Below are 25258 nucleotides of genomic sequence, written 5' to 3'. Positions count from 1 at the left end.
CAGGTTTAGAATGTGGCGGCATGTGCAAAAAAAAAAAAAAAAAAAAAAAAAAAAGTACATTTTAGGAAGATCCCATTGGTAGAATGCAGATCAGATTGGAGGAGGGGATGTGGGCATTTAAGTTTGCAATTGTGATGAGATTTTGCTTGAGGATCTGAATTAGGAGGCTGGTGGTGCGCATGTAAAGGGGGAGGCACTGTTATGTGCCAGTTACTGCTGCAGGGGCTAAGGCTGTAGCCGAGAACCAAACAGATGCCTGCCCTTCTGGAGCTTATGCCATTTGAAGCTACGAGAGTAGATGAGCTTTCCAAGGGAGAGACCACAGAGAAGCGAAAAGTAAGCCTGAAGCATGCCTGTGAGCAAAGCGGGAGATGAAGACAAGAGCCAGTGGAGCAGCTTGCAGAGAACCAGGAAGGGCAACCACTATGGGAGTATGTCATGCAAACCAAGCGAGAGAAGATGACTTCAAGAAGGGAACCAAAAACAGGGCCGATGGCTGCAAAGGATGAATGAAGACAAGACCAAGAAGAGGGCCTGGAATTGACACACAGAAGGTCATTTGGAAGCTTGATCAGAGTAATTCAGGGCTGCAGATAGATGCTAAACTGAGAGGTCACGTAGGAACCATTATAGTTGGGACTTGACAACAGAAGTGTTGTCTAGGGAAGAGTTGGGCGCCCAACACGCAGGAGTATTTTGATGTGGTCATCATTCTGGCCTGCAGATTTATAGTTTTAAAATCCTAATTGCGTAACAGTATCCAGGGTTGAGCAAGTCCTAGGACCTAACTCATGCCAATCAACTCATAAGAAACTGATTATAACACCAAATGCCAAGTTAGTAATTTTCAACTAATAATATTCTTTTCCAATGGTGGGAATATTTGTGCCCATTGCCCAGGGCACCCTCGTTCCAGTATTAAACTACTTGGGGAGCTGGATTATTAATCAGAAGACTGTTAGATGGTACAGAAGAGAACAGGAATGGCTAATCCTGAAACGTATTTCATCCAATCCATGGTGGAAGACTCCGGTGATCTCTCTGCATACCCCTGACTCTAAACCTTGAATTACACCAGAGCTCAGTTCTTGGACTTGCCTTTTTCTATTTATACTCATGCCCATGGTGAGCTCATCAGCATCATGGTTGTTAGGTTCTAGCAACTCCCAAATTATATCTCCAGTCATCCCTCATTTAAGCTCTAGACTCGTGTGCCCAACTGCCTGCTTCATACCCCTAGCTGGATATCTGTACACAGCTCAAATTCCGCATGTTCAACACAGAATTCCAGCTCTGCTCTCTCAAGCCTGCAGCATCCACAGCCTTGCCCTATTAACCGATAGCAACTCCATTATCCCAGTTGCCCAAGTCAAAATCCTTGGCGTCATCTTGACCCTCCCGTTTTTCTCATATCCCACATCCAATCTATCAGATAATTCTGTTGACTTCATTCAAATTATCACTAGAACCAGACCACTTTACACCACGTCCACTGCTATCATCCTGGTCTGAACCGCCATCATCTCTTGTTTGGATTCTCACACTGGCCAGTTCCCAAAAAAGAGATGAGGATTTTTTCTTTTTAATATAAGTCAGATCACGTCACTCCTCTGCTCAAAAGCTTCCCATGGCTCCCCGTTTCCAAGGGTGCTCCACCTCTGTGACATCATCTCCTACCACGGTCCCCTGTGCTGACTGCTCCAGCCTTCTGAGCTTCCCTGCATTCCCTAAAACATGCTAAGGGTACTCCTGCCTCAGGCCTTTGCTATGCCCTTTGCCAAAAATACTTTTCCCTCAGGTACCCATCAGGATCACTCCTCACTCCGCCACTTCAGGAACATGGCTTAACTCTCGGAGAGGCCTTCTGCCACCCCAGACTCCATGCTGCAGCTCCTCCAAACTTGAACTTCCTCTCCTTGCTGTGTTTTTCTCCATTGTCTCCCGTTTTCACACTCTATGATTTACTTATTTTTTGTAGTCTCCAGCATTAGAATGTAAGCTCCATGTGGCCAGGAATTTTTGTTGGTTTCATTCACAGGATTCCCAGCACCTGGGACAGGCCCGAACATAAAGGTTTGAATCAATAAATAAATGAATGAACAGATTACTCCTGTCCCATGAGAGTCCTTCAGCAGTTATACCCAAGGGAGTGTCGTTTGTTTCTGGATCTTGCTGGACAAGCACCCACATTATGTACCCCCTGCCCAGTGAGCCCTGCGCCATCAACAGATCCAGCCTCACCTACAGATGCTCCGTGGCAGGGTGGGAACGGGAGCAAGAGGAAGGGGTCCACCTCCTGCTATGGTCAGGACACTTGCACACCTTCCTGAGGTTACATGCGGGGAGGACTGTAAGTGCTTTTATTCAAGCACGTATTTCAGACGATTTCTTTGACTACTTCAGCAGCACCCAGAGAGAAGCCATCACTTCAGAAACATTTGCTGATTGCCCTGGTATGTGACCGGCACGTGATTATTTTCTCAAAGATCTGCATCAGTGGAAAGGCAGAGGCAGCAGTAGAGAAGGAGGTAGGAAAGAAAAAATGGGAGGAGGAGCAAGGTCTCAGAACCACGCATAGGACTGTCTGTACTATGGCCCGGAGCCCTTGGATGCAGAAATAGAACACGCCGTGCTTTGAGTCAGCGTCTGATAAAATAACCTCAGAGTAAGAAAAACTGCTGAGGAATAGCGTTCAGTGCTTTCAAGCTGGCTTTGCCTGTACCAGGTACGTACCTGTATGCTGGGCCTCTGGGCCAAAAAAAAAAACAACTCCCATTCACGCCAGTGGGTGTGGTCTGAGACTCATTCTGCATTGTTGACCAATAACCACACTTACATCATTTATATTTACTGAGTTGAAAAATCCAGGATCTACTATATGTTCTAACCCAATTTTAAGCTTCAGGAAGAGCAAAGGGAAAGGCAAAGTTTCAGGTAACGAGTCCTCCAGTGCACACAAGGGGATGACTCTATTTTTAGTATTATTTAGTATTTGTGTTAATACTACTCTATACTACTCTATTTAGTATTTGTGTTAATATGCAGCTAGTTTGGGGAGAATTTTTTCCACTTTCAATGGACTTTTAATTGGCGCAAGTTTTAAAATCAAAACATGCATCATTCCTCAATCGAAGCATGTCACAAACTGCCCCATGCCCTGAATATTAAATAAATCTGAATTAACATAAAAATAGAGGCCGGGCGCAATGACTCATGTCTGTAATCCCAGCACTTTGGGAGGCCGAGGCGGGCGCATCACGAGGTCAGGAGATCGAGACCACCCTGGCTAACACGGTGAAACCCCGTCTCTACGAAAAATACAAAAAATTAGCCGGGCATGGTGGCGGGCGCCTGTAGTCCCAGCTACTTGGGAGGCTGAGGCAGGAGAATGGTGTGAGCCCGGGAGACGGAGCTTGCAGTGAGCTGAGATTGCGCCACTGCACTCCAGCCTGGGAGACAGAGCGAGACTCCATCTCAAAAAATAAAAAACATAAAAAAATAAAAATAGAGACAGCAAGGGATGAACAGTTCCTTGCTCTTTTCTGTTCATGAATGCTGAGCCTAGAAGGTGGCACATGAAGCAGAACTAAGCTCTGCTTTTTCAACTGGTTTTACCAGGTTGAGAGGAAAAAATAAGGGTTAAAAACAAGGCCTTTATACCATGCAAAGAGTTAGCTTCAGCACCCCCTGCTCCCAGATACCTCTGATAAGAGTTGTTTCCCTAAACATCCAGGGCCTTGGCACCTCCACCAGTTTCTAGTCGTCTCCTGGGGGTGGCATGTAATGGAATGTAAATTTACATGTAACATAGTTGAGGGTCCATTCTCTTTCAATCTGTTGAACTAGGTAGACATGGTTAGTTTTCTGCTAGAAAAGGGATGCTTTCCGACAATCTCATGAAAGTTCTTATTAGAAACTGCAGCCCAAAGAAGTTAAATGACTTCCCTGAAGGGTTACAGGTGTAGAGGAGCAGAACGGGACTAGAACTCTGGTCTGGTTTTTAAGAGATGGGGCTCTCACTTTGTTGTCCAGGCTGGCCTTGTACTCCTGGGCTCAAACAATCCTCCCACCTCAGCCTACTGAATAGCTGGGACTACAGACATACAATATGGTTCCTCGTTTGGAACTCAAATGGGCACCCAGGATTGCTGACAGCGGACAAATTCAACAATCCTGATTTAACAAAAGTGAATATTTACTTCGAGGAAGTCGTGGGGCTAACTGCTCTCCTGCTCCTAGCACCTGACCCTTAAAGTGGGGATGGAGTTGGCAGGGAGGGGACACACATCAGAAGGATGAAATCCAAATGGAGTGGTGAGGTGGGGTCAGGAGGAGCAGATCTGCAGCATCCACGCAGGAGCTGGCCAGGGCAATCTCCAGCCAGGGTCAGGGTGAGCAAGGAACTGTGGAGTGTCCCACAGCAACAGGGATTCACCTCTCCTGAGGTCAGGTGTCTAGGGAGGACTAGCAGCGGCAAAATGAAATTGCTCCCTCACCTGCTTTTACTCTCCAGTGCTGAGAAATTAAGAATCAGGCGGCCAGGCTCAGTGGCTCACACCTCTAGTCCCAGCACTTTGGGAGGGCCGAGGCAGGGAGATCAAGACCATCCTGGCCAATGTGCTGAGACCCCATCTCTATTAAAAATACAAAAATTAGGTGGGCATGGTGGATAGTCCCAGCTACTCAGGAGGCAGAGGTTGCAGTAAGCCGAGATTGCGCCACTGCACTCCAGCCTGGGAAACGGAGAGACTCCGTCTCAAGAAAAAAAAAAAAAAAAAAAAATCAGGCAAAACCTCATTAACCCTTTGGGACCAGAGAGGGCGAAAGCCCCCAGGTGCCATGTGTCTCCCCTGCCCATGCTTCTGCCTGACCTACTTTGGCAGACCTAGCCGAAAGGTGTAGGTGTGTTTTCTTCCTGTGGAATTCTTTCCTCTGGCCATCTATAATCCACTCTCAAGCAAGGCAACAGGCAGGCGTTTACCTAAGTTGTAATCTTATCTGGAGATGTTCCCAAGTGTGGCCCAGACTTGTCTGTTTTCCAACAAAGGTCTGACTCATTGTTGTACACAATCATCTGTTTTATTTGAAAACATGTCTACACTGCATTGAGCACCAACACAGGTGTGACCAAGAAACCCACAGTCCTGTCCCCGCAGGCACTGGGTCCAGTGTATGACTTGGGGTGGACTGTTATTTTTCACAGTGAGGGGGGAAGAAAGGATAGGAAAGAGAAGATGGCCATTATCCCAACTCCTGTTCAGGAATCTGAACAATGAAAGTGAAAGTTATTTAAACTCATCCAGCTCTTCTCATCCCCCTTCTCTCAAACAGCTGATGTTCAAATACGGGATCTGAGGAAGGGCACAGTGGCTCACACCTGTAATCCCAACACTTCGGGAGGCCAAGGAGGGCAGATCACGAGGTCAAGAGATCGAGACCATCCTCGCCAACACGGTGAAACCCCGTCTCTACTAAAAATACAAAAATTAGCCGCGTGTGGTGGCGGGCAACTCTAGTCCCAGCTACTTGGGAGGCTGAGGCAGGAGAATTGCTTTTTGATGCCCTGACACACGTACAATTGCCGGGAGGCGGAGGTTGCAGACTACGTTTCAAAAAATATATATATATATATATGTGGAATCTGAGCCGGTGGGGCCAGCTGGATTTGGGAACACATAGACACACTGTTTAAAATAACATCCACACGTTATTGCAAAAAATGGGAGGAATGGGCTGTGCTTCTGACTGATAGTTTACTTTTTCCTGTTTTACGAATGCTTACAAATTTAGAGGATACCAGAATTGCACAACCGCAATCACGGCAGAACATCTGCTCAGTATAAAAACTTTGTTTAGAAAAAACAAAAAAAATCCAACGGATATATGGGAAGAGAAGTGCCGGGCTGGATGGTGCTGAGACAGAATGACCCCTTGGGCTCCTTTATTTCGTTTTTTTCAATAGGACCCCGCAGATATTTGTGGTATGTCATGAGGACCGGGGATATCTTCTATTTTTAAACCAGGTATTTAAGTCCAGCTGCTTTTAAAATTAAGATTGTACAAAATGATTTTTGTTCCCTGTGTCTCTCCTAAGAGGCAGAAAGTGAATGCTGTTATAAAACTGGCAGATTTTGTTTCTCATACGAGAGGCTCACATAGGATTTCTTTCTGCACGGGGGCCAACGTGGCTCTTAGTTTCAAAAACACTTGAGCCACTAGCACCATGAGGCATCCGGCAGCTTCCTCGGCATCCAGGCTGAGATATCCATATTCCAGAACAAAGCAGCCAATCCGAAGGATATGCATCATTGGGACGAGAGAAGGCTGCCCCCTTAGCCCTGGCTCCCCATCATCTGAGGGAAGTGGAGGGGGCAGGTGGGAGCAAGCTTGGAGTCACCAAGTCATGGCTGGAGAAGGATTTGGGTAAAGCAACTCTAGGGGCTGCCTGGTGGCCTACTCGGGAGATACAAAGTGCCTTTGAGACTATAGACTTCCTGCTTGTGATCTAAAATGGATGTCTTTGAAATGATTAATCTGGACCAGCTAAAGGCAGTTGCTCATCACGTGTTATCCAAGTTTAGATTTTCTACTTGATTATTCACACCAGATCAGGCTTTAAAAGATAGAACAAACTAGACCAGAATGTGTGGTACATGTCAGCAGATCAGCAATTGCAAAACGCTGGTGCTATTTGCTGACGTGGCACTGGATCCAAGGACTCCGTGGATATAAATATTTCCAGATTCCTCTGCATTTTAACAATAACAAGAACGGTCAGACGGAGACACATGGTTACAGCATCTAACATCGATCCAACGGTCCAGTCTTAGTTACAAATCAGCTTATACAGTTTTGCTCCATTTTCTACGAATTTTGTCTTTCAAATCATCTTTTAGAGAATGTATATTCAAAAACATGTTTGAAAGGCAAATGTTTAGAGGAGCCAAGTCTGGTGAACGGTCTTTCCTTCAGTTACTTTGGCAAGCGGAGAGGTCACCGTGGATTCCGAGCGGGCCGGGCAAGTGTTCCACGGGTCATCTTCTCCCACGAGCTCAGGGACAGGGCGCAGAGTCAGAAACGGTCTCTTTTAAGCATGTTGGCAGCAGGGCGTAACCCTTCAGCTCTTTAGGGCCTGTGAGAATAGAGAAAGGTGACAGTTGTGTCTCTTACTGGCATTGTGACTAGTAACCCCGCGAGCCCTTGTTCCTACTGTCCTTTGCTCTAAATCCTCCCAGTTCTGACACCTGGTGATCTCTCGTTCCTGACATTGCTCCTCCATCCCTTCATCCTCACACAGCAGGGTCAGACTCCCTGGCTTTTCCAAACTTGCTGAGTCCACAGCTGTGTTGTCACCGGTATCCCTCAACCCTCCAGGTGTGTTATCACTTGTCCTCTCCCCTCCCCTCCATCATATATCATCCCCCCAACACATATAAGAAAAACGTTTCTGGCCAGGTGCGGTGGCTCACACCTGTCATCCCAGCACTTTGGGAGGCTGAGGCGGGTGGCTCACGAGGTCAGGAGATCGAGACCATCCTGGCCAACATGGTGAAATCCTGTCTCTTACTAAAAAACACAAAAAATTAGCCAGGTGTGGTGGTGCATGCCTGTAGTCCCAGCTACTTGAGAGGCTGAGGCAGGGGAATCGCTTGAGCCCAGGAGGCAGAGGTTGCAGTGAGCCATCCAGCCTGGTGACAGAGCAAGACTGTCTCCAAAAAAAAAAAAAGAAAAGAAAGAAAAAGAAAAAGGTTTCCTCTGGCCATGAGTGTAGATATTCTGAATTCTTAAGGAAGTTTAATAAGGAGAAAAAACTCCTTCCCTTCATCAATAGTCAAAGCTAGGAGTCCATGACCACGTGTGTGGGTGCGTGCAGGGCAAGAGTAGGAGATCTCAATGAAAAAGACCCCCTCCTTCAGTGGAACTCCTCACCAGAATGGGCTGCTAACTCTGTGACAGGTGGTTTTCTAGAAGCCACCTATCTCTGATGGCTGCAGGCAGGCTGATTAGGCATCAGGTTAAAACTTGGTTTGGGTTTTCTTCCAAGTTCAGTTAGTTGGAAAATTAAGACAAGAGATCAAACGTGGTCAGATCTCAGCAGAAGTGAGCTTACGAGCCCTCTCTGGCTCTCACTCTCTTCTTTTGGAAATTTATAAGGCTTAAGTAGACATTTGTTCTTCTGAGGAAACTTCAGATGTAGCCTTTCTCAAGATTAAGGGGCTTTTTCTCATTTTTAAGAGACAGAGTCTTGCTCTGTCACCCAGGCTGGAGTGCACTGGCATAATAACTCACTGCAGCCTCCAACTCCTGGGCACAACTGAACCTCCTGCCTCAGCCTCTCAAAGCCCCGGGATTCCAGGTGTAAGCCACTGCACTCAAAGCCCCAAGTAAGGAACTTTGGAACATGACCATTATGCCAGAGATTATTTTTTTGAGACAGGGTTTTACTGTGTTGCCCAGGCTGATCTACAGGTGCCCAGCAGCTGAGACTACAGGCATGAGCCACCACACCCAGCTTATATTAGAGATTTCTATCAGTTCAAAGATTTGAGTTCTAGACATGATGGCCTTCATTTACCTATCACATGGGTATAAGTTATTTACTTACGAGTACCTTCCCGACATTTTTCGCATAACCACAACGATGATCCCACCAATGAAGCCAATGGCTAGTAAGACCCCAACGATGATTCCAACCAGGGTCACTGTCGCCAAACCATCTGAATGAGAGAGAGAAAAAAAGCATGAGCCCCAGATAAAAAACACATCGGTGATAAAATACGTAATATATAAACAAAGCCACTGCCCTACTGTACATAGCAAATAATGATCTACGTTGTTTAAGCACAGAGCATTTCTTCCAAAAGCAGAAAATCTGGGCTAGCCCAATCCTATTTTACAAATGGGAAGATTTCTGGGTCTGAGGATCTATCAACATAACACTCACATTGGCTTAAGTGTTCATTTTTGGGTAGTGTTTACGTATGGCTATTAAGTTAGCCCCTATTTTCATCCTTAGTAACGACAAACTGTGATATGATACCATTCCCCATCTCTGACATTAAGGGAATAGACTCATCTGGGGTTTGCTTATTTTCAAATACAAGGAAGTCCCTTTTCTCTCTTAAAAAAAAAGCTTGGAATCTGTTCTCGAAGGTTTTCTATTCTGCTCGCATTGACTGCAATCCAGAAAAGAATGCAATTCGTCTCAACAATTAGCTTCAAAGAAAGTTTTTAAAAGCTCCAGTAGGAGTATTTTTATGCCAAAATCTAGCCTACCTTTCTCAATTGTTGTCTGTGTGTCTCCATCCACTTTGTCTGGAAAGAGAAAGATATAATAATGTAGAATTATTAGGGCTTAATAACTATAATTTAACGATTGGCAAAAGGTGAACTTACCCAAGTGGAAAGTAGCAAAACATAAACCAACAGGATGGTTTCTTAAATAAATTGGATCAGGGGATTTTTAAGCAAGCCCCGATGTGACACGTTGTAACTATTATTATCTAATTTATGAACCCTTATTCACACCAATGGGCTCATAGCACTTTTCCATGTATTAATTTTGTCTCATCTAATTTAGAAAGCAGAGTAAAGGTAACTGAGCCACACAGATCTTAAATAAATGATCAAGAAGTATCAGAGGTTAAGGTAGCAGAAGAATTCAGAGCTGTGGATTCTTAGTCCAATGTCAAGATCACCGAGAAGGGACAGACTGTGAAGAGGTATTACTCATTGTGAGATAATACTCTAGTTTGGGAAGATGTGACAAGACTGATTAGTCTCAATATCTATTTCCTGCTGCTGTTTTGGTAGCAAAATCCAGATTTTTACAAGGCAACAACAGGCCCAGCTAAGTTTCATGAGCGAATACACCCTTTGTGTTTGTGCCACTGTTATTTTAGGGTTTCTATCTGCAGTCAAACCTAGTCTAATAGTTACAATGTGAATAATTGTCATTGTGAGTTTATTTTGAATAATTTTATGCAATAACTTATTTAAAAATAAAAACGTTTCATTTTTCTTCTTGACCCCTTTATATAACGAGTCCTTTACTCCTCTGGGAGGTGGCTATTGACTAGTTTGCAGATGGAGAAAAAGTCAAGATACCTTGATTTAATAAGAAATTGGAGAAGTTAATCATCAATCAGGCCCTGCCCTAAAATCTTAGTTCACAGCTTGCAAAATACCCCAGATATCCAGAAGCTTCCCTAATCAGTGGTAAAACTAGCCAACTATCACGTAAAAGATGCCTACTTTTTCTAATGGTTGGGTTTGAAAACCATCCCTTTTGTACCAAGGCTCTCCTCAGCACAAGGTGCCTCCTTCAAGATGCCCCCAGGGTACAGGTCCCAGAAGCCGGCACTCCCTGCACAAGCTGAGCCCATGGGTGTAGAGTATGTAAGAGCTTGTGCTGACTGTGCTACCCCTACTATATAGAACACGGCTGGGTTTGAGCTTTCCCAGAACAAAGACGGCATCAAATCAACTCCCCAAATGTCACTGCTCAAGTCAACTGCCTGGAGAGATAAGTCAATCATCTGCTTGTCATTTGCCTACCATGTGGCTGCTGATTAACCAGCTCTTAATGTACCATTATCAAAGACACCACTGGTTAAAAAATAGATTACTAAAGTTTGTGGACAATTTGTTATTATTAAATTAGAGCTTATTAGTGCCATCTTTCCCATCTCCCTCCCAATGGCACTGACTGTGATCATGAGCATGCATCACACGTGTGCACATCATCCTATGCGGGTGTTTCGCAGCAAAACTGAACATCTGCTGCCCTAATAAAATTACCCCTTCAAAACTGCATGCTTATAATGACATTTTGGCTCGCTTGTGAAAATGCCTTGGGATAATGATGTATTAAGTAGGAATGTGCCCTAAGTCACAATTTTTTGTGACAGGGAGGGGCAATTTTGTGACAGGGTGGGGCAGGGGAGAGGAAGAAACAGTAACATGAGTTCTTTCCCAGGCAACTGAGAATTTTTTTTTAAAGGAATAGAAGAGGGGTATGAAGTATGATAGAATATTCAACATGGATGGCACAATTTTCTGCTGCTAATATATAGCTATCAACCCATATTACAGATAAGCAGTTCTCCAAAATTTTGAAATGTTTTCCAATGACCGTTTATATTGATTATCCTTTCTTTGCTTAGCTCTACTTGGCTTTCTCTAGTGTTTAAATGTTAATCATTTCGAGACTGAGTCTGGCTCTGTCGCCCAGGCTGGAGTGCGGTGGCCGGATCTCAGCTCACTGCAAGCTCCGCCTCCCGGGTTCACGCCATTCTCCTGCCTCAGCCTCCCGAGTAGCTGGGACCACAGGCGCCCGCCACTTCGCCCGGCTAGTTTTTTTTTTTTTGTATTTTTTAGTAGAGACGGGGTTTCACCGTGTTAGCCAGGATGGTCTCGATCTCCTGACCTCGTGATCCGCCCGTCTCGGCCTCCCAAAGTGCTGGGATTACAGGCTTGAGCCACCGCGCCCGGCCTAAATGTTAATCATTTCTTTAACAGCTTGGAGTGAGTTTCAGGTTTTATCTCAAAGCCCTTTATAAGGCTTTTCCCCCCTTCCCCACACACTGTGGTATAACACATATAGCATAAAATGTACTAAATTAACCATTTTTAAATGTACAGTTCAGTGGTATTAAGTATATTCATACTGTTGTGCGATCATCGCCACCATCTACCTCCTGAACCCCTTTCATCTGGCAAAACTGGAACTCTACCCACTAAACAGTAGCTCCTCATTCTCCTCTTCCCCCAGCCCCCGGAAACCACCACTCTACTTTATGTCTCCATGAATTTGACTATTCAAGGGGTCTCATATAAGTAGAGACATACAGTATTTTTTTTGTATTGGTTTATTTCACTTGGCATAATGTCCTTAAGGTTCCTCCACGTTGTATTATGTGTCTGCATTTTCCTTTTCAAGGCTGAACAATACACCATCATATACACCACATTTTGCTTATCTATCCAACTACCCATGGCCACTTGAGTTGCTTCTGTATTTTAGCTATTGTGAATAATGCCGCTGTAAACATGGGGGTATAAAAATTAAGCATTTTTTTAAATCCTAAAAAGAACCATAGTTTTTAAAATCAGATTGGTGATTGATCCTGGAAATGTAAAAGGGACAGTAAAGAAGAGCTTTCTAGGTGTTCTGAATTGCGACTAGTTTGGGAAACCACTGGTTTAGACGTGATCTTTCTATGTAAGACCTATCTAGATTAAATGATTCACATAAACTTTCTCAAGTTAGCCAGCACTCACTGAGGTTTTCACAGGATTCATTCATTTTCTCTCCCACCCTTATCCACTATAAAATAAGGCATTTTTTAAAAACCCCAAACCACTGAATTTCTCAAGAAATCTCTAGAAATAGGAAGTGATCTCTTTCTATTTCTTAAATGGACAATCATTTTTCCTCCTTCTCATCAGTGACGGTCTAGATAGAATAATAGCAAAGACTCAGAAAACTCCTCCATTTTTCTCCAAGGTGTTCCAGTCACGGGGCTGCAGGTGCCAACTGTGAGCCACAAGTACAACCCAAATCCTGGCAAGACGGGTTGAGAACAGATTCTTGCACCACGCATACAGACATGAACTCAATGTAAGGTGGTAAGTCTTCCTCGAGAATCTATGAAGATTTACAGAGGGTGGCTGAGTGTCATGCCCTTGGGCGTCAACACAAAGTTCTTCGCGTCACATTCTATCAGCTTGGGGTCCGCCGTGCAACCTCAGTAGTTACGTAACTCACCCTGTGCAGGTGTTATCACTAGTTATTCCAGGTAAAGAGGTATGTTCAGCAATGCACTAAACCAAATGTATCGACTCAAATCGAATTCTGAACCTACCATACAAAACTTGGTTCAGAAGTCATTCTCGCAGACCAGCATGTCCCCTGTTGATTATTATATTTGCTGGTGGACTTTGGAATGCACCGATTATGAAAAAGTAGATCAGCCCCTGTGGAGGTGGCTGGTTTTCTCACCTGTGGAGTGACTGGTTGCCACATTTGAGGCTGTGGTGCTCGGACTTTGTTCTTGGGCGTGGACTGTGCTTTCTGGGGTTGGCAGATCCTCGATGTGAATGTCTGTTACACTGTTGACACTTGTTGCTACCTATTGTAGGTGTAAATGAGAAAAAACAGGAAATAAAGCCTGCTGTCTTAAAATATACAGCCTGCCTTATAAGATAAAAGGAGTTAAGGTGGCATAAAAATATAGAACGTATGATGGCATGAATTGCAAGTAGAAACAAGAACATGAACAGAAACAATTAGGTCTTGAAGAGACAGTTGTACACACATGTTCATAGCAGCATTACTCACAATAGCCAGAAAGTGGTAGCAACCCAAGTGTCTACAATATGGTCTATATATGCAACAGAACATGATTCAGCTTTATTTTTTTATTTTTAATTTTTATTTTTTTTAAGATGTAGTTTCGCTCATTGCCCAGGCTGGAGAGCCATGGTGCAATCTTGGCTCACCGCAAACTCCACCTCCCAGGTTCATGCAATTCTCCTGCCTCAGCCTCCTGAGTAGCTGGGATTACAGGCATGCGCCACCACACCTGGCTAATTTTGTATATTTAGTAGAGACGGGGTTTCTCCATGTTGGTCAGGCTGGTCTCGAACTCCTGACCTCACGTGATCTGCCCACCTCGGCCTCCCAAAGTGCTGGGATTACAGGCGTCAGCCACCACGCCTGGTCTATTCAACTTTAAAAAGGACAAACATTCTGACACATGCCATAGCATGGATGAACCTTGAGGACATTATGCTAAGTGAAATAAACCACTCACAAAAGACAAGTACTGAATGATTCCACTTACATGAGGTGCCTACAGGAGTCAAATTCGTAAGATAGAAAGTAGAATAGTGGCTGCCAAGGGCTGGGGGAAGGGAAGAATGAGGAGTTATTCTTTCATGGGTAGAGTTTCCGTTTTACAGGATGAAAGTTCTGGAGATTGGTTTAATGACATGAATATACTTAACACTACTGAACTGTACACTTAAAAATGGTTGAGATGATAAATTTCATGCTATTTTTTAAACCACAGTATAAAACATACGTTAATGAGCACCTCCTATGGGCCCAGCATGGTTCCAAGCCCCAGGATTATAATGGGAATAATATAAATTCTCTGCTCTCTTGAAGCTGGCATTCTGGGGCCGGGAGGCAGAATATGAACACTTAGTAGGTAAACAAGTACAAAGGGTGGTTTGATATGATTTTGAGTGCTTTGAAAGAAATATAAGCTAGCCTTGTCTAGACTAGACTTAGACTAGCCTTTGGAAAACTTATTCTGTAAAGGGCCAGATGGGTAAATATTTCAGCTGTACAGGCCACACAGTCTCTGTCCTAACGAATCAACTCCACTCTTACAGTAGGAAAGCAGCCAGACAATTCTCAACTGAATGGGCATTGCTGTGTTCCAATAAAACTTCATTTACAAACACAGTGGGTAGGCCAAATCTGGCGGGTAGTTTGCTGACCTAAAGGCTAGAGGGTGACTTCTGATGGGGGCGGGGTGAGACTACTTTAGGCTGTTTGAGATGGCATCAACCTTAAGAATTGTAACAAGGCTGGGCGCAGTGGCTCACGCCTGTAATCCCAACACTTTGGGAGGTCGAGGCAGGCGGATCATGAGGTCAGGAGATCGAGACCATCCTGGCTAACACAGTGAAACTCCGTCTCTACTAAAAATACAACAAATTAGCCGGGTGTGGTGGCGGGCGCCTGTAGTCTCAGCTACTGGGGAGGCTGAGGCAGGAGAATGGCGTGAACCCGGAAGGCGGAGCTTGCAGTGAGCCCAGATTGTGCCACTGCACTCCAGTCTGGGCGACAGAGCGAGACTTCGTCTCAAAAAAAAAAAAAAAAAAAAAAAAAAAGAATTGTAAGACAAAGTCAGCCATTCTGTAATTTACCCCTCCTCCCGCTGTAACGACTCTTCCCGCCAAAACTGTCTTTCAAGTTAGCCAGTTGGGTTCAGTTTAAATTGTGCTGTCCCCAACTCCAGCCAATGGACATAGTAGTAGGGACAAACTGCATTAAGAATAAAAAAACCCGGCCGGGCGCGGTGGCTCAAGCCTGTAATCCCAGCACTTTGGGAGGCCGAGACGGGCGGATCACGAGGTCAGGAGATCGAGACCATCCTGGCTAACACGGTGAAACCCCGTCTCTATTAAGAAATACAAAAAACTAGCCGGGCGAGGTGGTGGGCGCCTGTAGTCCCAGCTACTCGGGAGGCTGAGGCCGGAGAATGGCGTGAACCCGGGAGGCGGAGCTTGCAGTGAGCTGAGATCCGGCCACTGCAGTCCAGCCTGGGTGACAGAGCGAGACTCCGTCTCAAAAAAAAAAAAATAAAAATAAAAAAAAAAAAGAATAAAAAAACCCTTTCCCTCCTTTGTTCGGTGTGCTCTTGTGACAACCAGTCCTGCGAGAAACACCCTTCTACAGAAATAAATTTGCCTTGGTGAAAAATCTTTTAAGTGTTCGTTTTCTCTATGACTCTGAGCTTTACTTCCAGAAGTGGGGGTGAGATTACTATAGGCTGTTTGAGATGGCATCAAACTTGAGAATTATAAGAAAAAGTCACTCATGGAAAGATCTGGGCAGTGTTCTGGGCGGAGAAAAGAAAAGCCTAAGTTGGAACAAGCTTGGTGTGTTCAAAGGTCAGAAAGGCCAAGATGGCAGAAATAGAGAAAGTGAAGGAGATGCTGGTGTACAGGTCAGACAGGCAGGCAGGAACCTCTGTTCTGTTACCAAAGAAATCACAGAGTCCCTCAAAGGTCGAGGATGTGGCTCATTGACCTCCTCAATCCCTCCCAGTGCCTGGCACCTTGTCTTGTCTATGGCAGGTATGCAACACATATGAGTTAATTAAAACTCATCAGGTTAAGAATGTGTTGGTTGAGAGGCTCAATAGTCTGTAATCATGTGGTCTGTGGACTGGTTCTAGTCCTGTTTATTACAAGTCTTAGTGAGAAAAGAAATCGAGACTGACTTACTTTCTAGTCCTGTTTATTACAAGTCTATAGTGAGAAAAGAAATGGAGACTTACTTACTTATTTATTTATGTATTTATTTATTTTTTGAGGAGGAGTTTCACTCCTGTTGCCCAGGCTGGAGTGCAGTGGCGCAATCTCAGCTCACTGCAACCTCCACCTCCTGGGTTCAAGCTATTCTCCAGTCTCAGCCTCCCGAGAAGCTGGGATCACAGGTACACACCACCATGCCTGGCTAATTTTTGTATTTTTAGTAGAGATGGGGTTTCATCATCTTGGTCAGGCTGGTCTCGAACTGCTGACCTCAGGTGATCCACCTGCCTCAGCCTCCCAAAGTGCTGGGATTACAGGTGTGAGCCACCACGCCCAGCCGAGAAGACATATTTAGAACCCTTTATAGCAATGACATTGCCACAACAGCCAAGAAAACTTTCACTGTATTGAAAATTGGGCTGTAACGGATTGAAAATGTAAAATCCTGACTCCTTACCAATTTGAGAAGCTTCGGCTTCTACTTTCAAACCACCGGTGATCAGCACACTAGCTACGTGGATGAAATTAGGAAGGACAGTAAGTCCTCACTTAACGTTGTTGATAGATTCTCGGAAACTGCGACTTTAGGGAAAACGACATGTAGCATGTCCTCAAATAATGTTGTTTCTTTATAAGTCATTTTGCTTCAAGTCACAGTTTCCAAGAACCTATCAATAACATTAAGTGAGGACTTATTCTTCTTTGATAAGCCACATCACTATTCCTTGGAATGGTGGCTCATGCTGATTTTACAGATAGATATATTTATATATAAAGTAAAATATACATCATAACCCTGCATGTGATCACATGCCTACAGAAAACATTCCTCTCTTCCCAGGACACTGACCGGAGTTGTCAAGCCAGACTCATAGCGGTCTTCGCTGGTTACTGGAGTCACCACATCATCTTCGGCACCTGGCATCGCAACGCCGCCTTCCATACCTGTAGTCTCAACGTCATCTTCTGGCTGGCCCGTGCTGGCTGAAGAAGAAAGATTGAGTCAGAGCTTAAGGTGGAAACCGCATAAGCAGACCGAACTTGCCGGCTACATTCGGATTATTTTCTTTTCCATTTCTTTTGGAAATTTTTGTTTTATTTTTGGGGTCCTTTTTCTGGCTTACTGTGGTGCCAGAAACCAAACCATTCTCCTTGCAGCACTTCTGGTCCATCAGCACCCTGGTTATCTCCGTTGCAAAGCAAAGGAAAATGAAAACATTAAAAGGTAGAGCAGCCAGCCCCTCCCTGGGGCCCCACCAAGGTGGCCTGGACAGGGGACGTACATCTTTCCTTTTCAATAAGGAACCTGATTCTTCCTGGTGTCATTTCATATGATGAATTAATATATTCATCTAGACCTAAAAACTCTAAATTAGAGTCAACAGGAAAGATTTCTAAACATACCCCTTTGCAGATTCCATGCAAAACTGGGGTCTCCATCTTTTTATTGATTTTGTTCTTCTTTTCCCTTTCTTTCCAAATTAATTTTTTTTTAAGAGACAGGGTCTCCCCTCCGTTGCTGAGGCTAGAGTGCAGTGGCACAATCCTAGCTCACTATAACCTAAAACTCCTGGGCTCAAGCGATCCTCCCGCCTCAGTCTCCAAAGCAGCGGGGACTACAGGTGCTCACCACCACATCCAACTTCCATCTTTTTAAAATCAAACTCTCTCCATTTAATTTTGAGACTGCTGTTCACTTAGACAATTAGAACCACAGGCTCTGACCACAGACCTCATAGATTACATGGAGTTTTACCTCTTACTTTACAGTTGAGATTACTGTCTACAGGGGAGGGTCAGTAATCTGCTTAGGGATGCCAAGATGCCAATAGAACACTTAGTAACACCAAGAGCCAAACTAGCTGGGTGCAGTGGCTCACGCCTACAATCACAACACTTTGAGAGGCCAAGGTGGGTGGATCATTTGAGGTCAGGAATTTGAGACCAGCCTGGCCAACATGGTGAAACCCTGTCTCTACTAAAAATACAAAAATCAGCCCTTTGTGGTGGTGAACACCTGTAATCGTAGCTACTCGGAAGGCTAAGGCAGGAAAATTGCTTGAACCCAGGAAGCAGAGGTTTCAGTGAGCTGAGATTGCATCACTGCACTCCAGCCTGAACTCAATCTCAAAAAAAAAAACCACAGCCAAACTAATGAAGTGCCCCTGGCCCTGGCTTTTCTGCATTAACATTTGGACAAATGATGTGTCATGCCAACGAGAAAGGTTTCTGGGCCAGGCGTGGTGGCTCACGCCTATAATCTCAGCACTCTGGGAGGCCAAGGTGGGCGGATCACAAGGTCAAGAGATCGAGACCATCCTGGCTAACATGGTGAAACCCCGTCTCTACTAAAAGTACAAAAATTAGCTGAGCATGGGGGTGCACACCTATAGTCACAGCTACTCGGGAGGCTGAGGCAGGAGAATCGCTTGAATCTGGGAGGCAGGGGTTGCAGTGAGCCCAGATCACACCACTGCACTCCAGCCTGGCGACGGAGCGGGACTCCATCTCAAAGGAAAAAAAAAAAAGGTTTCTGGTGGAGCAGGGGATTGGAGTGGACTACCAGGTTGAATTCTACAATGAGAGACAGAGCAGATAACAACAGTATCCTCTTTTTCAACTTCTGTTGCAGTGATCCAAACCACTCATGACTATGCTCAACCATCATCTCTAAAAATCACCAAACCACCTTCTTCATGCATTAAAAATGTGACTCATTGGCCATGGGCTTCTTCCCTAGACTCCAGTGGTTCTGGAAATTCCATGACTAAACACTGTTGCAAAATACACAAGCATACACATCCCGGGAGCGAGGGGAGGGAGGTGCTCGGAGACTCCTTTGTGTAATTAAAGAGCAGATGTTTGTTTGTCTCTAGGCAGCACTTATATTAGCAATCCATTCCTTGCCTTAAGATACCTTATTCTCCCCACTGCTTAGACGGCCCAGCCAGAGGCACAGCTAATAAATATTTGATTATAGCTTCTTTGATGCCTAGAGGGAGGAAGCCTCTGAAGTAAGTTCACTTGTTCTATGAGCCTGCTCTTTGATTCTAGAGTCCTAATCCAGTACAGATAGCTTTGGATGAGCTATCTAAAGATTTTAAACATTTTTTTTTAATCTGGGGTATACGGCAGGGGGTTTACTAGTTAGCAATAACTGAATATTTCCATGCATGCAAATGGTTTGCCTCTCTTTGTGGCCTTTTGCGGGAGTAGGTGTAGAGGTAAGGCTTGGTGATTGGTTCCTACAAAAATGCATGACTTGAGGTATAAGCAAACATTTAGTGTATTTATATTGAGCTCAATGGCAAATATCCCTTTGCCAGACAAGTAGTCCTTATTACAAAACGTATAGAGCTTCCCATTTTATTTTCTCCCTCCCCTGGTTTGAACTTAGTTAACAAATCATCAATTTTAAACATGTTTTCTGGAGCTGTTCAGTATAATCACTTACTTATTTGGTGTATCTAACTTAAAACAATCCTTGCTTTAAAAAAAATCAAGTGCTCAATGAAGTTAGTTTGAATTCTTTCATAGAAAGCTCAGTTCATTGAAAGCGTAACTTGATAAAAATTCCTTCTTGCTCTTTTCTACTCGTGGCCCCCAGAGCAGAGTACTAAAATCACTCTGAATGGACAAAAGGTGTTTTATGAATGACAGTCAGGATTAAGATGCATGTCTTTTGTCTTACCGCCCTGGCATTCTTTTTGCTCCATGGGAAAGTTGAACTTTAACAAGAGATCCCCAGTTGTCCCTCTTATTATCTTGGCTGAAGGCTTCCCTGGGTGAAGAGTTCCTACTAGGTCAGTTGGATGTTTCCAGCCAGCATCTGATGTTCTTTTCCCCGTCCTTGTGAAATTCAGATCATGTGCTGATGCCTTCACTTTCCAATCCTCTTTTCCCCAAGACACATGTGTGCATAGGCATACATACGCGCACACACATACAAGGATGCACATATGTGCACACACACAATTGTTTCTACAAGCGTAGAGTGACGAATTTGCCATCATAAACCAGCACCCACAGCCTGGCTTACAAGTTCAGTTCTGGAGTGGTGTACCCGCATGCTCATATAAACATCCTTTCCTGCCACACCCAGCCTCAGCTGAACACGGCTCAGTGGAAGTTTCCAAATGCAGCAGCAACCAACCGATCCACTTATTTTGAAATTTGTTGTTGTTGTGATTCTTTTAAAAAGCTAGGCTGGGCTGGGCGCGGTGGCTCACACCTATAATCCCAGCACTTTGGGAGGTGGAGATAGGTGGATCATGAGGTCAGGAGTTCAAGACCAGCCTGGCCAAGATGGTGAAACCCATCTCTATTAAAAATACAAAAAGTAGCCGGGCACAGTGGCAGGTGCCTGTAACCCCAACTACTTGGGAGGCTGAGGCAGGAGAATCACTTGAACCCGGGGGGCGGAGGTTGCAGTGAGCTGAGATCATGCCACTGCACTCCAGCCTGGGCGGCAAAGTGAGACTCTGTCTCAAAAAAAAAAAAAAGCTAGGCTGAAGTTTCTATTTCCCAGGAGAAGATAATTTGATAAGTCATCTGTCTCTTGGGGTTCTTAATTTTGAGAAAAAATAAACTTAAGCAATGCTTATTTATATGAAACCACTGACCATGAATATGTTTTATCTTTGCATTCACGTCTAATAACTCTTTAGATCGCACATATTACAGGATGGCATTTCTTTTTTTGAGATGGGGTTTCACTCTTGTCACCCAGGCTGGAGTGCAATGGTACAATTTCGGCTCATGACAGCCTCTACCTCCTGGGTTCAAGGGATTCTCCTGCCTCAGCCTCCCAAGTAGCTGGGATTACAGGTGGACACCACCATGCCCAGCTAATTTTTATATTTTTAGTAGAGATGGCATTTCATCATGTTGGCCAGGCTAGTCTCGAACTCCTGACCTCAGGTGATCCGCCTGCCTCGGCCTCCCAAAGTGGGCATTTCTTTTTCAAACAGAATTTCTTTTCTTTCTTTCTTCTTTCCCTTTCTTTCTTCCTTTCTCCTTCCTTCCTTCCCTTTTCCCCCTTCCCTTCCCTTCCTTTCCTTCCTTCCTTTTCTTCTCTCTCTTTCTTTCCTTTGTATTTATAGAGATGAGGTCTCATTTTATTTATATATATATTTTTATATATATATATTTGTAAAGAAGAAGTCTCACTACCTTGCCCAGGCTGCTCCTGAACTCCTGGTTCAAGCAGTCCTCCCACCTCAGCCTCACAAAGTGCTGGGATCACAGGCATGAGCCACTGTGCCCGGCCTGCCATTTCTTTAAAAATACTTCAGAGTTGGCTGGGCGTGGTGGCTCACGCTTATAATCCCAGCACTTTGGGAGGCTGAGGCGGGTGGATCACCTGAGTCAGGAGTTCAAGACCAGCCTGGCCAACATGATGAAGCTCCATTTCTACTAAAAATACAAAAATTAGCCGGGCATGGTGGTGCACACCTGTAATCCTAGCTACACGGGAGGCTGAGGCGGGAGAATCGCTTGAACCCGGGAGGCAGAGGTTGCAGTGAGCCGAAATCGAGCCATTGCACTCCTGCCTGGGAGACAAAAAAAAAAAAAGTACTTTAGAGTTTAGATGGAACATTCAATCAGGCTGTTATTGTAATTGTATTGTAATAGTCCAAATTCTTAATCAAAATCTTTTAAATAAGTGTTTTCAGTCTTCTGTTTTTATTTACACTTCTTTGATTTGTGGAGCGAGACGTTTCATCCATTTGTCTTCTTTTGTGACAGTTTTTTCTCTGCACGGCCTTCCCTCTTGTAAGCACTCTTCGTACCTTAAGAATTTACTCTTTGGCCTAAATGCTGCTGGCATTTTTTTTCCCTAGTTGGCATCTACATCTTTCTTTTGCAAATGACCAAGCTATATCAGTAGTCAAACTTCTTAAACTTGTCTTCTCTTTGACGTCACACTCACAAACCCTTCCTCAAGACCACATAAATATTCACCTATATTTTCCTTACGGTACTGTTCTTATGTTTAATATTTCTATTTGTCTTACATTTATTTTGAAGTATAATAAAAGAGAAATATAATTTCCCCCCCAAAAGATTGGCCAATCACCCCGATAAATTCTCTTTTCCCCATTGCTTCAAAACCAGCTCTCATTGAGACAAATCTTTTCTTTCTAATACTATGTCATGGCTGGGTGCAGTGGCTCAGGCCTGTAATCCCAGCACTTTCGTAGGCCAAGGCGGGCAGATCACTTGAGGCCAGGAGTTTGAGACCATCCTAAAAAACATGGCAAAATGCTGTGCCTATTAAAAATACAAAAATTAGCCAGGCATGGTAGCACATGCCTGTAGTCCCAGTTACTCAGGAGGCTGAGGCAGGAGAATCCTTTGAACCCAGGAGGCGGAGGTTGCAATGAGCCAAGATCGTGCCACTGCACTCCAGCCTGGGCGACAGAGCGAGACATGGTCTCAAAACAAAGAAACAAACAAATAGTATGTCATAGTTACAGGAGAAACTTCTCAGCACAAGGCCCAGCTTAAGTGGTTAAGTGGCCTGGACACTGCCAACTGTCCCCTCTCCACGTGGCCCTCTGTCTGCAGACTCTCCAGAACCTGTTTCTAAATCTGTGCTGTCTTCACTGTAAGCTCCCAATTCCTCCTCACATCAGCTGACAGCTGCTGAGTTAAATCAGTGACCAGGGAGTAGCTGGAATAAAACTCAGAGTCTAGGGCAAGGAGGAAAAGTAAGTATTCAAACAGGTGCATTTGGGGTTGTTCAAGATCTGGCACTGACGCAGCATTGGAAATTCCACTTAACGTGGAAGATACCTCATTGTCCTAACACCCTCTCACCCACATTTACTACTCACAATGTAGGGTTTACATGGTGTCTCCCAACTGACTTGATTTCACAGCAGTGCTGTGGTGGCTAGGCCCTTGGCCTGCCTTCAGAAAGAATCTTGTTAGGCCAGTTTAGCAAGAATCCCCCCAACCCGGACATCTCTTAGGAATTTTCCACCCACTGACCCCCTCATTCTGCTTATGGGCTACAAACCCCCCACTTTTCCTTTTACCCAGAAGTGAACCTGAGCTCTCTTCCCTACTGCAATGGCCCTTATTACAGTGGTCTTGACTAAAGTCTTCCTTACAGTTTTAACAAGTGTCAGAATTATTGTTTCTTGAACAAGGTTGGAAGTTAAGTGATGTGGCCAAACGCGGTGGCTTATGCCTATAATCCCAGCACTTTGGGAGGCCAAGGCAGGTGGATGACCTAAAGTTAGGAGATGGAGACCAGCCTGGCCAACATGGTGAAACATTGTATTCTACTAAAATTACAAAAATTAGCTGGGCGTCGTGGCACAGGCCTGTAGTCCCAGCTACTCGGGAGGCTAAGGCAGGAGAACTGCTTGAACGGAGGCAGAGGCTGTAGTGAGCTGAGATCGTGCCATTGCACTCCAGCCTGGTTGACAAGAGCGAAACTCTGTCTCAAAAAAAAAAAGAGTTCAGTGATGTGCCAAGTTCACGGGATTCATTAGCGGACACAAAGCCCCATGTTCTGACCGCATCCCTGGACTCACACATACAACGAAAAAGCAGCTGTGCATTTTCGTGATGTGCTCCTCTGGCAGCTTTGGGCTAAAATGCCTGCTCCCTCCCTCCCTGGGTTTTGAGATCCTTCCCCTTCTGCCCACGTGCCATCCTCATCTTCCCAGAAATCAAATTCCTGGTAGTCAGGAACCATCGCTTCCCCTGGCACCTCACTGCCTCTTATGAAATCCCATCTTGTTAGAATCTTCCAGTCTTATTTAATGAGCACAGTCTTGACTTCCTCCAGCGTGTCCCCTTCCCAGGAGAAATCTGGATGAATCTAAACTTTCAGCAACAGCAGGTTAGAAGGAAGGTGTGACTTGCTCTAAAAGGAGGTGTTTCTTTGAGCAGCAGTAGCCCTCTCTCCTCTGAACTGTGCAAGTCAAGGCAGCAGCAAAAATCAAGACTGAAGCCTTCGTGAGTTCACCTCTACAGCCTCAGCTCCCAGCACTTGTATTCCTTCCACAGATGTTTACCAAGCACCTGCTATGCATTGGGCCACGTTCTCAGCACGAGAGACAGAAGTGAACAGCTAAGGTCTCCACTCTCAAGGACTTGAGTACTCCTGGAGTGGAGTGGGGTCACCATAAACAAATAAGCAACACATCAAATAAGCTATTAATCCTAGCACTTTAGGAGGCTCAGGTGGACAGATCACTTGAGGTCAGGAGTTCGAACCCAGCCTGGCCAACATGGTGAAACCCCGTCTCTACTAAAAATACAAAAATTAGCCAGGTGTGCTGCTGCATGCCTGTAATCCCAGCTACTCAGGAGGCTGAGGCACAAGAATCGCTTGAAACCAGGAGGTGGAGGTTGCAGTGAGCTGAGACTGCGCCACTGCACTTCAGCCTGGGTGACAGAGCAAGACTCTGCCTGAAAAAAAGAAAAAAAAAAAAAAGATAGCTTCTTGAACACATAAGATAGCTTCCCTCAAGCCTTCAGATCTCTGTTCAAAGGGCACTTTCTGGCCAGGCACGGCGGCTTATGCCTGTAATCCTACTAGCACTTTGGGAGGCTGAGACCGGCAATCACGAGGTCAGGAGATCGAGACCATCCTGGCTAACATGGTGAAACCTCGTCTCTACTAAAATACAAAAAATTAGCCAGGTGTGGTGGTGCGCACCCATAGTCCCACACACCCGTTGTCCCAGCTACTCAGGAGGCTGAGGCAGGGGAATCCCTGGAGGCTAAGGCACAAGAATCACCTGAACCCTGGAGGTGGAGGTTGCAGTGAGCCTGAGATTGCGGTACTGCAATCCAGGCTAGTGACAGACGGAGACTCCATCTCAAAAAAAAAAAAAAAAAGAGCAGGGGCACTTTCTTGGACTGTCCATTTAAGCGAGTACCCCTCCCCTCTTCCACAGCACATATACCTGAGTGCTTATCCGCACCCTGCTACCTACTCACTACTTGTCTGTCCTACTGGAATATAAGCTCGATAAAGGCTGCTTCATCTCAATGTCCACAATGCCTGAAATCCCTGGCACATAGCAGGCACTCAGTAAGCAGCTGCTGAGTGAATGGGTGAGTTCCAGACAGGGGAACAGCCGGTGCTAACTAACCCCGAAGCCCAGAACGAGCATGGGGCGCTGCATGGGAGGGTGGGTGGTCAGTGTGGCCGGGTGGAGGGGCTGAGGAGGACAGA

The 25258-nt window shown here is 45.0% G+C and overlaps 1 protein-coding gene across 1 annotated transcript in view; it reads right to left on the bottom strand.

Annotated features, from left to right (window-relative positions):
* Window positions 1-5060: 5060 nt before the first annotated feature.
* The window catches only part of PDPN (podoplanin), a 36256-nt gene continuing 16058 nt past the window's right edge, over window positions 5061-25258 (bottom strand). Inside the window, 5 exon segments of the mRNA XM_025391619.1 lie at window positions 5061-7132; window positions 8606-8717; window positions 9277-9315; window positions 13004-13133; window positions 16907-17040. Of these exon segments, the coding sequence (XP_025247404.1) occupies window positions 7126-7132; window positions 8606-8717; window positions 9277-9315; window positions 13004-13133; window positions 16907-17040 (422 nt within the window). The 3' untranslated portion in view covers window positions 5061-7125.

The sequence above is a fragment of the Theropithecus gelada genome, chromosome 1, assembly GCF_003255815.1.
Source record: "Theropithecus gelada isolate Dixy chromosome 1, Tgel_1.0, whole genome shotgun sequence".
In the NCBI taxonomy this organism is placed as follows: domain Eukaryota; kingdom Metazoa; phylum Chordata; class Mammalia; order Primates; family Cercopithecidae; genus Theropithecus; species Theropithecus gelada.
The sequence above is the reverse complement of the archived record's forward strand: the minus strand, read 5'-3'. Positions and strand labels throughout refer to the sequence as shown.